Here is a 13725-nt window from a genome sequence, read left to right on the forward strand (position 1 = left end):
GGGGCTCTGACCAGGGAGTGGGGGGGGGAACCAGGCTGTATCTGGAAGGGTGGAGACAGCAAATAATTGGGCGCTTCTAGAGCTGAGCATCCTGGTCCTCACGAATCTGGGGTGGAGGTGGGGCACTGCAGAGAGAGAGAGAGAGAGAGAGAGAGAGAGAGGTCTGCAGTAGTTCTGCAGGGAAGCTGCTGGGGGCGGAAGGGGAGCAGGCGAAGCCCATGACAGGATTTCAGACTCTCCCACTGCTGTTGGTTGCAGGGGTGGTGGTGGTTGTTTAAACAGAAATATACTGGGTGCCAAGTTGACAGGCTAGTGAGAGACATCGGGGTTGTGTGACACTAGTTGAACAGAAGGATTTTAGTTCTGGGGACCCCTCAGGTGTGCCCTATTTTTAAAAATCCAGTCTATGAACGCAGCTTATATTTATTCACACAATTCCCCCGCACGCACACGCCTTTTTGCTTAGAAGGGAAGCAATTCTGATACGTTGCCTCTTGTTTATTCAACAAGTATTGACTGCACTCTAGATATCAAACACTGCGATAGGCACTGTTTTCAAGAACCTCCTGCTTTATTTAAATACCTCATGGTATCAGATGGAGGTTTTCGATGGATTGATTGAACAAAATCAGAATCAGATGTTCCTGGGTTCATGAGAACATCTAAGGCAGGCCCCACATTATACCCTGATAAGAACAGGGCTCCCTTCTGCAATGAAACAACCACCAGGAAAATATCCCAAACAGACAAAATGAGCTACCTTTTAGTAGCCTGGACCACGCATTCAGAGAGCAGGTGTGTCTTGCTCTAAGTAGATGAGATTTTAAGTGGAATTGACACTAAAGGGAAATGGAGACGTGATTCTTCACTTTTCAAAAGCATTCACCCCGAGGTTCCTTATGATGGTCAACTTCCCAAGTGCAACTAGGAATAATTTCAACTTACACAATTATAGTCCTTATAGTGTAAAGTAGGGAGTGACTTGGGGGAAGGTGTGAGGGGGACAGAGTAGACATTCAACCTACTGATGACAGAGTTTACTTGAGAATTTTCAAAGCAAATCCTATCTGGAGGAAAGGCCCTGGTAAGTGTGTAGGCTCTTTGCCTGGGCTTCTCAACTGACTGGATTTTCAGTTCAGGTTCTAAAGCAGGGGGGAAAAAATAGATTTTTCAAATGACACCATGTGGTTTGCTGAGTCACTTTTCTGACCTGGCTCCTGTGCTTTTAAGAGCTAGAGTGATATTTGCAAAGGAGACCCAAGAGCTGTGAATAGGATTTAAAGCCACTTGGCAGGAAAGGAGCAGGCAAGTGAGAGCGGAAAAAAATGAGGAAGACCACATGCACACTCCCCCAATTTAGTCTCTAAAGTTCTACGTTTTCCGTGTGAGGCGTTGCGACACTTTTCAGTGTCACAAAGATACCCGTGGTGTCTCCAGATGTTCCCTCACTGTCTTTTGCTAATCTGAGGCAGGGGAAGGCTTAGATGGGGCGAGTGACATCGGAGAAGGCAGGTGGAATGGAAGGCGATGGTGATGGTAGGTTTCTGTTAGAGCCCCTCAGTGGAACCAACTCAAAGATTCACTGCGAAGTGTCTGTCATCAAATAGACGCAGGGACCCTGGTTCAGACACTCATTTAGGGCCTCTGGAGATGCCACCGAAGGATAAACTAACCTTCAGGTGAACAGGAAATAAATCCTGCCCTCCTTTCCCCCTCCCCACCCTGGGCCGCTCTCCCAGCCCTGCTCACGGTGTTTCCTCCAGTCTGCTTGCCATCTGCATCCCAAATAGCCCTCTCTCACGGAGGGCCCTGATGTCACGGATGTCACTAGAGTTCCTTTATGCCCCTTCCCCGCGGAGGCTGGACTCAGGCCCCACTGGAGAGGAGCCTCATCTCCCAACTCTCCCTACCTCTCCTCCCAGGGCAAGGTCTGGCGCTTTAGGTCATAGGTCCCTGTCACCACTGCGGCCCCTAGTACATTTCAATGTGAAATAGTCTTAGAACAGGATCGCATTAGAAATGACCCTGATGAGTCATGTCCCTCACTTTGCAGGCTGACGTCAGGGGAGACCGCCAGCCCCTCCCACCTCCCTGGGAGCCCTCGGCAGGGCCCGCACTGGGCAAGACAAGATGGGTGGTGGAGCGAACCCAGGGTGGCACTCCTGGCTCTCTGCGTCCACAGCGGAGGGCACAGCCCTTCCCTCTGCACACCTGGCCCCCGGGTCTCCCCAGTTGTCTCGTCTCCCTCCCCCTTCCTTCGTCCCCTCTCCCCTCCCTCCCAGTGGTGCAGTCTGGGCTGCTTCAAAGGCGGCTGCTGCCTGGAGGCTGCAGAGAGGCCTCCCAGAATGATGGGGTCCTGGGAGCAGATTCTAGTGGCCTCTTTAGACCCATAAATGCCACTCAAGCCGCCTGGGTGGGCAACCCCATCATAAGGCTCCCCGCTGCTTCATCCTTCTCACTGGAGAACTGGACTCTCTTACTCCCTCCCCCATTGCTTATGTTTACCGAACTCCTAGGTGGGAACTCATCTCTGCTATTTCCTGCTGAGAACCCCTTCCCCTCGCCAGAGAAATGCAGGCAGAGTGTGGAGCGGTGCTTGATTCCTTTAAAAAAAATTAAATTCAAAAGCGAGTCTAGATGCCATTTTTCTATCTGACTTAATAAGCCTGTTTCCGAAAAAAATATTGGTTTGCGCTATCATGTCTGATAAGCACTGAGTAGGAGAACGGGTTTCTTGTCATTTATATTTATGTCACCCTCACATAAGCCCAAATGTGTGTAAGTTATAATCTTTCCCATCTACCTCCCCCGATACATATCTTTGTGGACTAATGGCTTCCAAACACTTACTTTATTACACACATTTGTTATGTGAGAAATCTTGCCAACACACCATTTTAAAGTTTATACATGAGGTGGCAAATGTCAGAAATAAATGAAAAAAAAAAAAATCCCAGTACCTGGCTTGGTTGTGATATTTACACTGAAAATGAAATTTCCTATCTCCAGCTTATGAAAAAACCCTTCTCGGTTGCTTAATGGCTTTAAAATATTTTCATTTAATACCTCCACACGTACACTTCCCATTTATCATATGCCTTATAATTTGGAGTAAAAAAAAACACTCTACTAAGTGGATATGACACATCTTTTATAGAATGCGGAGAGCACAAAAATTTGTTTTCCGTTTTTATGTAACTGGTAAGATTTCTTCTGTTGTTCATTTTCAAACTAGAAATATGTTTTTTTTATTGTAAACATGGCACCTGATGACTGCAAAAAAAAACGAAGCCCCATCCCTTCCCCATAGATAACCCCAGGTACCAGTTGGAGTAGGAAAGGAAGACCTTCCTTTTTTTTAAAAAACTTTTATTTATTTATGATAGTCACACAGAGAGAGAGAGAGGCAGAGACATAGGCAGAGGGAGAAGCAGGCTCCATGCACCGGGAGCCCAACGTGGGATTTGATCCTGGGTAAGACCTTCCTAATTTCTCCTGTAAGCCCATTCCTTCTCTGGCCATAATGAGCAGCTTCAGTTTTTCTGTGTGCTTTCAGGAGCCTTCAATCGAAGGAAACGAAACTCCATCTATGTCACCGTGACTTTGCTTATCGTGTCCGTGTTAATTCTCACGGTGGGCCTTGCCGCAACCACTAGGACCCAGAATGTGACTGTCGGAGGTTATTACCCAGGAGTTATTGTAAGTATAATGGGCATAGGTAGGTCCCAATGGCTTTTTGCCTACCATCTTTCGGGTTCTACTCTGATGGTTTTTAGTTCTGCGGGAGTTTCTAGTGTTTGCTCATTTTTCGTATTTCCCTATGTTTGTGTGTATAGAGGGGCAACTTCTGAGAATCAGAAGAATCCCGGCTCTGTCCCTAATTAGCAGTGTGATCCTGAGCAAGTCACCTCATTCTCTAGGACCTTGGTTTTCTGGTCGAGGGGATGGTACTAACTAGCAGTGCTAACCCTAAGCTAAGGTCCTTTTCTCTCTGGGCATCTGCTTTCCTATATATAATGGGGGTCACCTGATCTGACCCGAAATCTGACCACAGCTCGACACTGTGACGGACAGTACTGATCTCCAAAGTAGTCCTGCATTCCTATCGAGAAAGATATGTGGAATATTTGCTTCTAAAATGTGTGTATTTATTCACTTAGAAGTTTTCTACAGGTTCATAAAACATACACAAATGGAAATTCAAAGATTAGATTAAAATAAACAGTAATTTGCAATACCCTCATACTAACACTAACTAAAATTTCAAAGAACGATTCGCACTTCACTTGAAGTCTTGACATTAAAGGTAGTGGCTATATACATCCTTATTTCAAATAGCCCACTAGATAATTTTGAGTATTTTTGCCTGACTTATCAGAGATGATCAGATGATCATTGGCATCATTTTAAAAACGTTTTTGAGTACAGTTGACACACAATATTATGTTACTTCCAGGTGTACAACATAGTGATTCAACATCTCTATACATTATGCTATGCTCACCACAAGTGTAGCTGCCATCTGTCACCATACAACATGGCATCATTGTTTTTTAATGTTGATCCCACAATGTAGCTGACAGAAAGCTCATCCCAAGACAAGTGTCAACTCTGCCATTTTCTTGTGGCTGGCTTCTGCTTACATTATTAGGGGCATCATCAATTTGTGGCTTCTCAACAGGAGCCTTTCCTAACCACTTGTCCATTTTGTAGGGACTAGTTTAGTTAAAACTAGGTAACACAGTCCAGACACACGTAAAATGCCCCACCATCAACATCAACCTGTTGCTGCTTGGATCTCGCCTTCCTTCCAGCCAGACAGCCCACCTTGTCATCTGACATTCACGACCTGGGGGGGGGCACCAGTGACAGTCTGTTTACTGAATATTTGTAATGCTCAATTTCTTTATTACTACTTTAGATAAATAATAAATAGGAAACAAGTTTTCTTCCAGAGGTCAGTGGATTGCTTTTCACATCCCCAGGGTGCATGAAAACCACCGAACTCTCGACATACAAAACCTCATATTACATCAAATTGTTGCGTTGAGTACTTTAAACATACACAATTTTATTTGTCATTTATACCTCGATAAGTCTGGGAAAAAGAAAAGAAAAACAAAAACAAACACAAACCTCATCTGGATCTACACACGCTGCTGTTGAACCCAAAGCCTAAATCTAGAGGTTGGCTCATATCATATTTCATTTTCATCATATTTCACTATCATATGCATGATTTCCCAGTTCTAATTTGTAATTAATTGTAGAGAGCAGGAAGGAAGTTTAGGACAGTTCTTTTTTGGTTCTTTTCCTTTTTCCTTTTTAGTAGAGCAAAGAGGGCAGATGTATTTATGTTGCTGGTTTGGTGTGTTTTTGTGCTTTTGTGTTTTTGTGTTTTTGTGTTTTTTTTTTTTTTTTTGAAAGGTGGGGTTGGAGAGAGAAGTCAAGGGACAGGAAGGGATTAAAGATGAATGCCTTTCACAAGCCAGGCGCTGTGAGTGACCAAGCCTGACGCAGGTTGCCTAGGCCACCGGGTCCACCGTCAGCCTCCTCAATAGCCCTAGGGAGCCAGGCGAGCCCGCGCTGCGGCGCCTCCCACCTCCCAGGAGCCCAAGGCTGCGGCGCCCCGGGGAAGTTCCTTCGCAGATCTTGGGCCCGCAGGGCTCCCTCCAACCGCCAACAGCAGGTGTCCCACAGACACTGTGCGGTGCCCTCTGTTAACCATGTGACATGAGAACTCACCCAGTCCACTTCCTGTGGTGAGGCAAGAAAACCAGTTGTCAGCAGAATTGGGTTTTATTTTTAAACACAAGCAAGAGGGGTGGGGGTGGTGAGGAGATAAAGGGGAGGTAAGATTGCACTTTGGTGGCTTGGAAAGGCAATTTATAGGGTCTGTATGACTTTGCGTGCTTCAGGTAGCTGCATTTGGTAAAATATTTCTGACGGATGAGCAAAGGCTCAAGCCAAGATTCAGACTCCCCATGGGTGAGGAAAAGGTATTTTCCACGTCATTTCAGAGTAGGAACTCCTCTTCTGGAACGGTGGCTATGAACCCTCTCTGTAGAATATGGGCCTGTGGTTGGCTAGGTTGGAATACACGAACAAAGGATGGAGGGCTCACGATTGTTGTTATTCGGGTACCTGATGTTCAGCTAGCCCGGGAAGTTGAAGCAGTGGGGGTGTGTGTCTGTGTGTGTGCTTCACTAAAAGCTAATCTGGAAATGTTTTGTTTTTTTTTAATCTGGAAATGTTAAGAGGACAACCATCCCTAAAGGACAGTGTGCCCCATGCTTTAACCTTTAAAAATGTGCTCTTAGAGTTCCTGATTGTTTCTTTAAAATGCGTTTTAATTATCAAAAGCAAATGGGGAAGATTGCAGATTGAAAAGGAGGAAAATCCATTTGGGCTTAGAGGTCAGATTGTGTTGTAACAAATAGAGTAACGACCCATGCCTGAGAATCCAGATTTCCCCGGGAATGAGGAGCTTTCACTAATTGAATCATTTTCTTATTAGAGAGGTAGGTACCATATAAGCTCTAAGCCAGTGGTTTCTCCACCTTGGTGTGCACACCAATGACTGGTGGGGGAGCGCAGGGTGGGGGGGGATGCAGACCCCAAACTCCCTATCCCCAGAGATTCTGACTCAGCAGGTTCACGTAGGGCCCAGGAACCCGAATTTCCCTTTGATGAACTAATTTTGATTGAAAAATTAATACAAATTGAATTTGCATTTTAATAAATACCCCTAGGGAAACCGAATTCAGGTGAACCAGCAACCACGTGGAGAACTAAAACCCAATAAATAAAATATGCTCTGTGATAAAACCACAATGAGCATAGGTGGCATTTTCAGATTCCACACTGGCAAATTGGTCACTCCGAATATAAATGATCCTTGTATAGAAATGTGAAAAACTTCAGGCTACTTGGAACTCTGCTGTTTGGGCATTACCTCTGCTGGTTAAATGTGTTAACAGTATGTGAGAATTTAAAATTTCAGAACAGACAAATTAGGGAGGAGTTATTAGATTAAAAAAAGAATTATCATACACACAATCCATTTAAATATTGAGATCTCAGGGATTTTAAAATATAATTATATTTGCACAGCTCAAACTCGCGTGAAACTTTTCTGGGGCATATTTATTTTGCCAAGCAAGATGCCCTTGTATGGTGAGGTGCATTATAATAGAGCATAAGCTGCTCTATCCGAGCTGGAATGTGGTACCACCATTCTAAGACACATATGCACACATGCATCTTTAAAGATGTGGTCATCCATAAAAGCTGAACTGTGCAATTTTTAAAAAATGAAAACCGATAAAGAAAGACAACCTGGCTGGGGATTTTTACAGAAGAGTTTTTGGTGAGCTTTCTGCATAGGAGGCCTAAAAAACAAGAGGCTCGATTGTTGTATAAAGGGCAGGAGACCGAGCCTGCTCCTCCCCAGTAAACACTTTAACCTTAGATCCAGAAGAATGAGGCCTTTAAATGTGTTTCCCCAGCAACCCACAAGATGGGGTTGGCCACCTGATCAGCATGGAAATCCTTTCATTCTCGCACCTTCTCTCCAGCTAAGGCCCATACTAGCCTGGATTTTCTTTCAGGAAAAAAAAAAAAAAAAAGAGTTTCAGCCCCATCTCCGAGGTGGGGGTGTATGTGAGTTAATGGAAAAACTATATCAGAGGTACCGTGGGATGGTAGGAGACTGAGACAACAGGAATCGTTTAAGGCAATAGCACAGAAATTTTCTTTAGGCAAGTGTGGCTTCCGCTTCACATGTGAAGACTCTTGATAAACCCAACAAGTTTACATTAAAGAATTGACTGCTAAGGAAACAGACGGAGCTCTGGATAGTGGGATTTTGTGATTTATTATGAATTAGGCAGAAATTTTGTTCACCCCTTGTTGAAAATCTTTCTAAAATATAAGATCATCCTAAAATAAAGTTCTAAAAAAATAAAATAAAATACAGTTCTTACCTTCGGAAGTACATTTCAAGGATGAGAATCGAATCCAGGTTTGCTAAATAAGACTTCTCGTGCCATAAAGTTCTAACTTTCATTGGCTCCCTGTTGCCTCCTTAGCTTTGTCACTCGGGGGGATCTCTGAAGATGCCCTTGGTCCGGTCTCCCATTCCTCCTTTTTTGCCAAAATTGTCAGTTCCTGGCCCTGAACACACCTTGGGGTTTCCTGCCTTGCTGCTCTGACTTTCATTGTTCACCCTGGTCTGGAATGTCGTCCTTGATCTCTCTCTCTCTGTGTGTTGATCCAAATGCTCTATCTCAACTTAAAGACACGGCTGGGATGTTTTTCAACTGCGGGGTTCCACAAGTGGGGTCTACCATAGACTTCTCCTACTCATGGTTCCTGGAAAATACTTACATCCTCCTTTGTGGCGTCTGTTGGGCCATATTCTTTGGCTTGGTTTATGCAGGTCCACCATCCCTTATCTGAATCTTTGGATAGGATGTGTTTGCGAGTTTAGACTTTTTTTTTTCTATTTTGGAAAGATAATACGGTGCATATCTTATATTATCTAACATCCCAGTGGGGTCTTGAGAAAAACCTCATCATCAGCCCCTTATATTTCTCTAATAAACTGAATTTTTATACTAAGAGGATAAAGATTATAAAATAATCTCACATCAGTTCAAGGTTTTGCCACCAAGTTAGGTACAAAGAAAAAAAACCAAAAACCTTTTGGTTTTAACAGCTTTGTGGATGTCAGGATTATGGGGACGAATTGTGGACCAGTTTACCTAATTATAGCTCCTTGAGTCTCATTGGTCGGGGTATCATACCCCACCCCCAACCTCTGGCCTCCAAATCCCAGATCTAGCGCAGCGCCTGCCGCAGACTAGGTGTCCAACTACCATGTATTGAATGACGAATCCATCTGAACGTCAGCTGGGCGTCTGCAGCAGTGAATGGGAATCGGCAGAAGTTACAGGGCCCAGCCAAAGAGAGCCCTTAAATCTGACTTGGATTTCTAACTATTTGACTTTTTCTTCAACGCATGGAGGGCAGCCAAAACAAAGTAAATTGGTTATTTATTCAGGTAATGGGGAATCAAGATGGAGGTCCAAAGGTCTGCACTTCCCATGATTCCATGCAGTTCTCAGGGATGACCACAGAGCTTACCTTTCTGAGGCCTCAGGAGAGTAAACAGTTGATTAGAAGCAGCTGCCCACTTTCAGGAAATTCTGTTGATTTGTCCTTTTTTTAATTTTCGACCTCTCAGCTCTTCTTCAAATAGGACTTCTCACTCCATCCTTGCCAGGAACGTCTTTCCTGGAGAGGGAGGCGCAGTGATGAAGGCCATTATTCTATTAACACACCACAAATGCAGCAGAGTGGCTGAAAGAGCACCAGCTGTTGGTCAGGGGACCTGTGAACTAGTCCTGTCCCTGTCATTAACTTGCTTTAAGTGGGGATAACTCCATACAATTCTTGAGGCCACCACTTTCCTGTCTATCAAATGGAATGGTATCAGCTCCATTAAACTCCATAGCATTACTGTGACCAAAATGGAGGGCACATGCTTCTTTTTTTTTTTTTTTTGTATATATATTTTTTTACTGGAGTTTGACTTGCCAACATATAGCATAACACCCAGTGCTCATCTCATCAAGTGCCCCCCTCAGTGCCCGTCACCCAGTCACTCCAACCCCCTGCCCACCTCCCCTTCCACTACCCCTTGTTCTTTTTTTTTTAAGTTTATTTATTTATTCATGAGAGACAGAGATAGAGGCAGAGACACAGGCAGAGGGAGAAGCAGGCTCCTGCAGGGAGCCCGATGTGGGACTCGATCCCGGGACCCCGGGACCATGACCTGAGCCGAAGTCAGACGCTCAACCACTGAGCCACCCAGGTGCCCCCCCCTTGTTCTTTAAATTAAAATGCTTTTCAAATGTACGGTGGTTTCAGCAACACTAGTGAGTTCACCAACCTATCATCCAGGTGAGTGAATTCTTTCAGCCATGACTCAAAAGATATTACTTCCCTGCCTGATGAACTCTACCTGCCTTTGACCCCATGTTAAAATGTCTCCTTCTATGTGAAATCTTAGAACTACCATTTATTTAGCATCCTACCTTATGCAAGTCACAGTACATTATTTAAATTTTTTTAAATCTGAGTGTAGTTGACACACAATGCTACATTAGCTTCAGGTGTACAACACAGTGACTCAGTCTCTATACATTATGCTCTTCCCACCACAAGCGTAGCTACCATCCGTCACCATACAACACTATTACAGTACCATTGTCTGTATTCCCTATGCTGTGCATTTTATTCCCATGATTTATTCATTCCATTATTGGAAGACTCTATCCCCCACTCCCCTTCACCCATTTTGCTATCCGCTACTGCCCCCCTGACACAACCGTCAGTTCTCTGTGTTTATAGGTCTGATCCTGCTTTTTGTTTGTTTATTCATTTGTTTTGTTTTCCAGATTTTACATATGAGTGAGACCATACGGTATTTGTCTTTCTCAGCCTGAATTATCTGACCCAGCCTCATACCCTCTAGGTGCATCCACGCTGTCACAAATGGCAAGAGCTCATCCTTTTCTGACAGAGTAATATTCCATCGCATATATATACCACATCTTCCTTACTGTTGTCAATCAGCAGACACCTAGATTGCCTCCATACCTAGGCTATTATAAATAATGCTGCAGTAAACATAGGGATGCAGATATCTTTTTGAATTCATGTTTTCATTTTGGGGGCGGTAAATACGCAGTAGAAGTCACATTGCATACTTTATCTCATTTCATGCTCACGGCAGCCAGTAGTTACCATTGTGATTCCCATTTTATAGGTGGGGAATCACAAGCACGGAGTGGTTGAGGGACTAGCCCAAGGTCACACAGTTTACAGGTAGTGGGGCCAGAGATGTAATACAAAATGAATGATTCTCTTCTCCGATAGCACTGTGTTTCTTCCTTGCCTATGGTCCTTAACCCACAGTCTTGTCTCTCCTTCACTGAACTATAAACTCCTAGAGGGCAGGGGCCATATCTTATTATCGGACACAAGTACTTAGCGACTATTAGAAAGCCGAATGAATCAGACTGGATTAGAATGGGATGGAAAGAAAGAGAGGGAACTGGATGAAGTAACTGGCTAACCTGGGACTTCTAGTCCTGAGTGCCTTGTCTTTCCAGTCAATTCCATGAGGCTTCAGCCCACCTCTTCTGGCCACTACCATCAGGGAGTCATTTGAGACTGCTAGGAATAACCAAAGTCTTCGCTTCTGGTCTGAAGGCCAAGACTGCTTTGGGGGTTCAGGAGACATCAAGTGAATATCTGTGGAAACTGATACACTGCTCAGTCAAAGGACTTCTGTTTCGTGTCAGAAGCTGCCTCCGACTTTCTCTCAATCTCCCCAAGTGGTCCAGGGTACTAGGGTGCAATAAACACAGACTATAAGTAGAATTCTTCCTGAATAATAAAAGCTGTGGAATATATTGGAGGCAAAGCTAAGAGAAAACATGAAGGCCTCTTATGAGCTCAAGCAAACAATGATAGGATTTTCCAGCTCAAATTAGGTTAGAGCTGCTCAAAAGTGAAATGTCTTCAAAAATAGTAATAACCCCCAGAACGGTAATATTTACTGAGTACTTACTGTGTGCCAGGCACTGTGCTAAGTCCTTTGGATGTACCATCCTGGTTTATGCTTGCAAAAGCCCGATGAGATAGCCACTGCTAGATTCCCCATTTCCCAGATCAGGAAACTGAGGTTTAGAGAGGCCAATCAGTCTGTTCAAGAGCTCTTCCACAGACAGAGATGAAAGTAAGCTGGGGTAAAACGCCAGGCTAGTGAGAGAACCAGGCTTTAATCAGTACACTCTATGACAACACATTTCAATTACATTTAAAATACAAGCAGACGGGAGATGGGCATAGTTTAACTGCTGAGTGAGGATGTTCTCAGTAGAGTCCTGGAGGGCAAGGGACATACCCTTCCTTGTGCACTTCAGCTTCTATTTTCCCGAGAGGAGTGGCTGGCCGAGTGGCCCTGCAGAATGAGTCCTTGCAAATTTGCATTCATTCCTTCCCTTCGTTTCCCTTTCCTTCTTGGGTTTCTGAGCCAACTACCCAGTGCCCCTCCACTGCCCCACCACATTCCTGCCAGGCCCTCGGGTCCGTTAGATTTCCAAGTTCAGCTGGAAGGCTTGGGGGCCTCAGATGGAAATGGATGCCCCTGTTAGCCAAGGTAAGGCTGCAGATGGAAACCTGGCCCATTAGTGAGGCCAAAGAGACGTGTAACTACATCAGCGAGCTTGTGTTAAGATTTATTGGACCAGGTTCACCACTTTTTACTTCTTGCATTTTTACCCCCGCCGACAGCCGTTGGCTACTGATCATGTGCAGACGAGCCTGGCCCACTCAGTCCACTAATGGCAGAAGTGAGAGGAAAATGGGACCTGCTACATCGAGCCATCATCCCAGCCACTTAGACAGGGAGATTGTTTTTTCAGGGTTTTACACGGCCATTTCTCTTCACCCTCTAATGAATGCTTTCTGTCCATAAATGAAGCAGAGATGGAAGAAGAGGTGAACAAGTGCTAACGTAAATTGCAGTGGGTCAGCCACAAATACAGGCTTTCAAAAAATAGGTTTTTTTTTTTTTAAGTCTAGGTTAAGGTGCTTGCTGATTTCTAAAGTACTTCCTGGGTTTGATTAGTGTGCCGGATGCATCAGAAATTGCTATTTCAAATTTTTACTTTGTAATCCATGTACCAGAGAGTAGACGGTCTCCTTTCAAAAAAAAAAAAAGATAAAGATCAGAATATAATGCGTGCTTTTCACCGTTTTATGCCTCTTACTGACTCACCAGTCATGCGCTAGGTAATGGATATTGACATTGAAATAGGCAGGCTCTGCAAAGCTCTGGTTGACCTTTACTTTTAGTTTTTGGGCATATGAGTTTCTTTTTAAGTCTGACTCATTTCTGCAAGGAAAAATTGACAAATGGTGGGAGAAATACTCTTATTGAACAGGTCATAGCTGTGTAACAACTGCATGTGGCTTTAGCATCTGTACCCCCAGGTCTTTTTTCTTGTCCTGAATCGTATATCCAGGAGCTGGAATGATTGCATAGTCAGGCTGATCACCTTCCCACATGCTATGTTTGCCATGTTGTTTTGCAGCTCGGCTTTGGATCATTCCTTGGAATCATCGGATCAAACCTCGTTGAAAACAAACGGCAGATGGTAAGTTTGCATCACTATAGAATCACACTCTTCCTCTGACAGAGCTCAGTATTTATATGGATAAGTAACACACTTCTTAAGGTTTCCCAGATCAGAGCCATAAAAGAAACTGCTCCTTTGCCTTTTCTCCTCGGGCTCTAGGGAACTTGTTCTGAAGTGAACCTGTGGTATGGGACTTGTTCCCATCTTGCCTGATGCTCCCTCAGCACCCTAGTTAGTGTCCTTAAGTCAAAGGGATAGAATATTCTGGATCTTGCCCTTTGCTTTCCTCCTCCCTCTCTGAGGTGTAACCTTTGGGGGAAGTTTTTGCAGAGGGTTCCTGCCTTTTAGGATATTACAAACTAAGAGACTTCGATTAAGAGAACAAATACGCTTGGGGCCCGCAGAAGACAAAATAAAATGATGAGACCAACCTAAAGCATTTCCATTACCCAGAGTTCAAAGCTAAGTGTGTTGTAAGTTTCGAAGGAAGAATGAGCGTATAACCCGAGGT

General features: G+C 44.2%; 1 protein-coding gene and 1 long non-coding RNA gene across 3 annotated transcripts in view; one reads left to right on the forward strand and one right to left on the reverse strand.

Annotated features, from left to right (window-relative positions):
- Window positions 1-13725, forward strand: part of TMEM255A (transmembrane protein 255A) — a 52212-nt gene that overhangs the window by 3411 nt on the left and 35076 nt on the right. For both annotated transcript variants that reach the window (XM_077888267.1, XM_077888268.1), the window contains exons 2-3: window positions 3557-3699; window positions 13170-13232. In XM_077888267.1, the coding sequence (XP_077744393.1) occupies window positions 3557-3699; window positions 13170-13232 (206 nt within the window). The remainder of the gene's footprint in view (window positions 1-3556; window positions 3700-13169; window positions 13233-13725) is intronic.
- Window positions 4903-11944, reverse strand: LOC144308353 (uncharacterized). Its single transcript, XR_013374830.1, has 3 exons — window positions 11642-11944; window positions 9148-9297; window positions 4903-5757 (listed from the first exon to the last, which is right to left on the reverse strand). It is a non-coding gene; the product is annotated as an uncharacterized LOC144308353 (long non-coding RNA).

The sequence above is a fragment of the Canis aureus genome, chromosome X, assembly GCF_053574225.1.
Source record: "Canis aureus isolate CA01 chromosome X, VMU_Caureus_v.1.0, whole genome shotgun sequence".
Taxonomy (NCBI): Eukaryota; Metazoa; Chordata; class Mammalia; order Carnivora; family Canidae; genus Canis; species Canis aureus.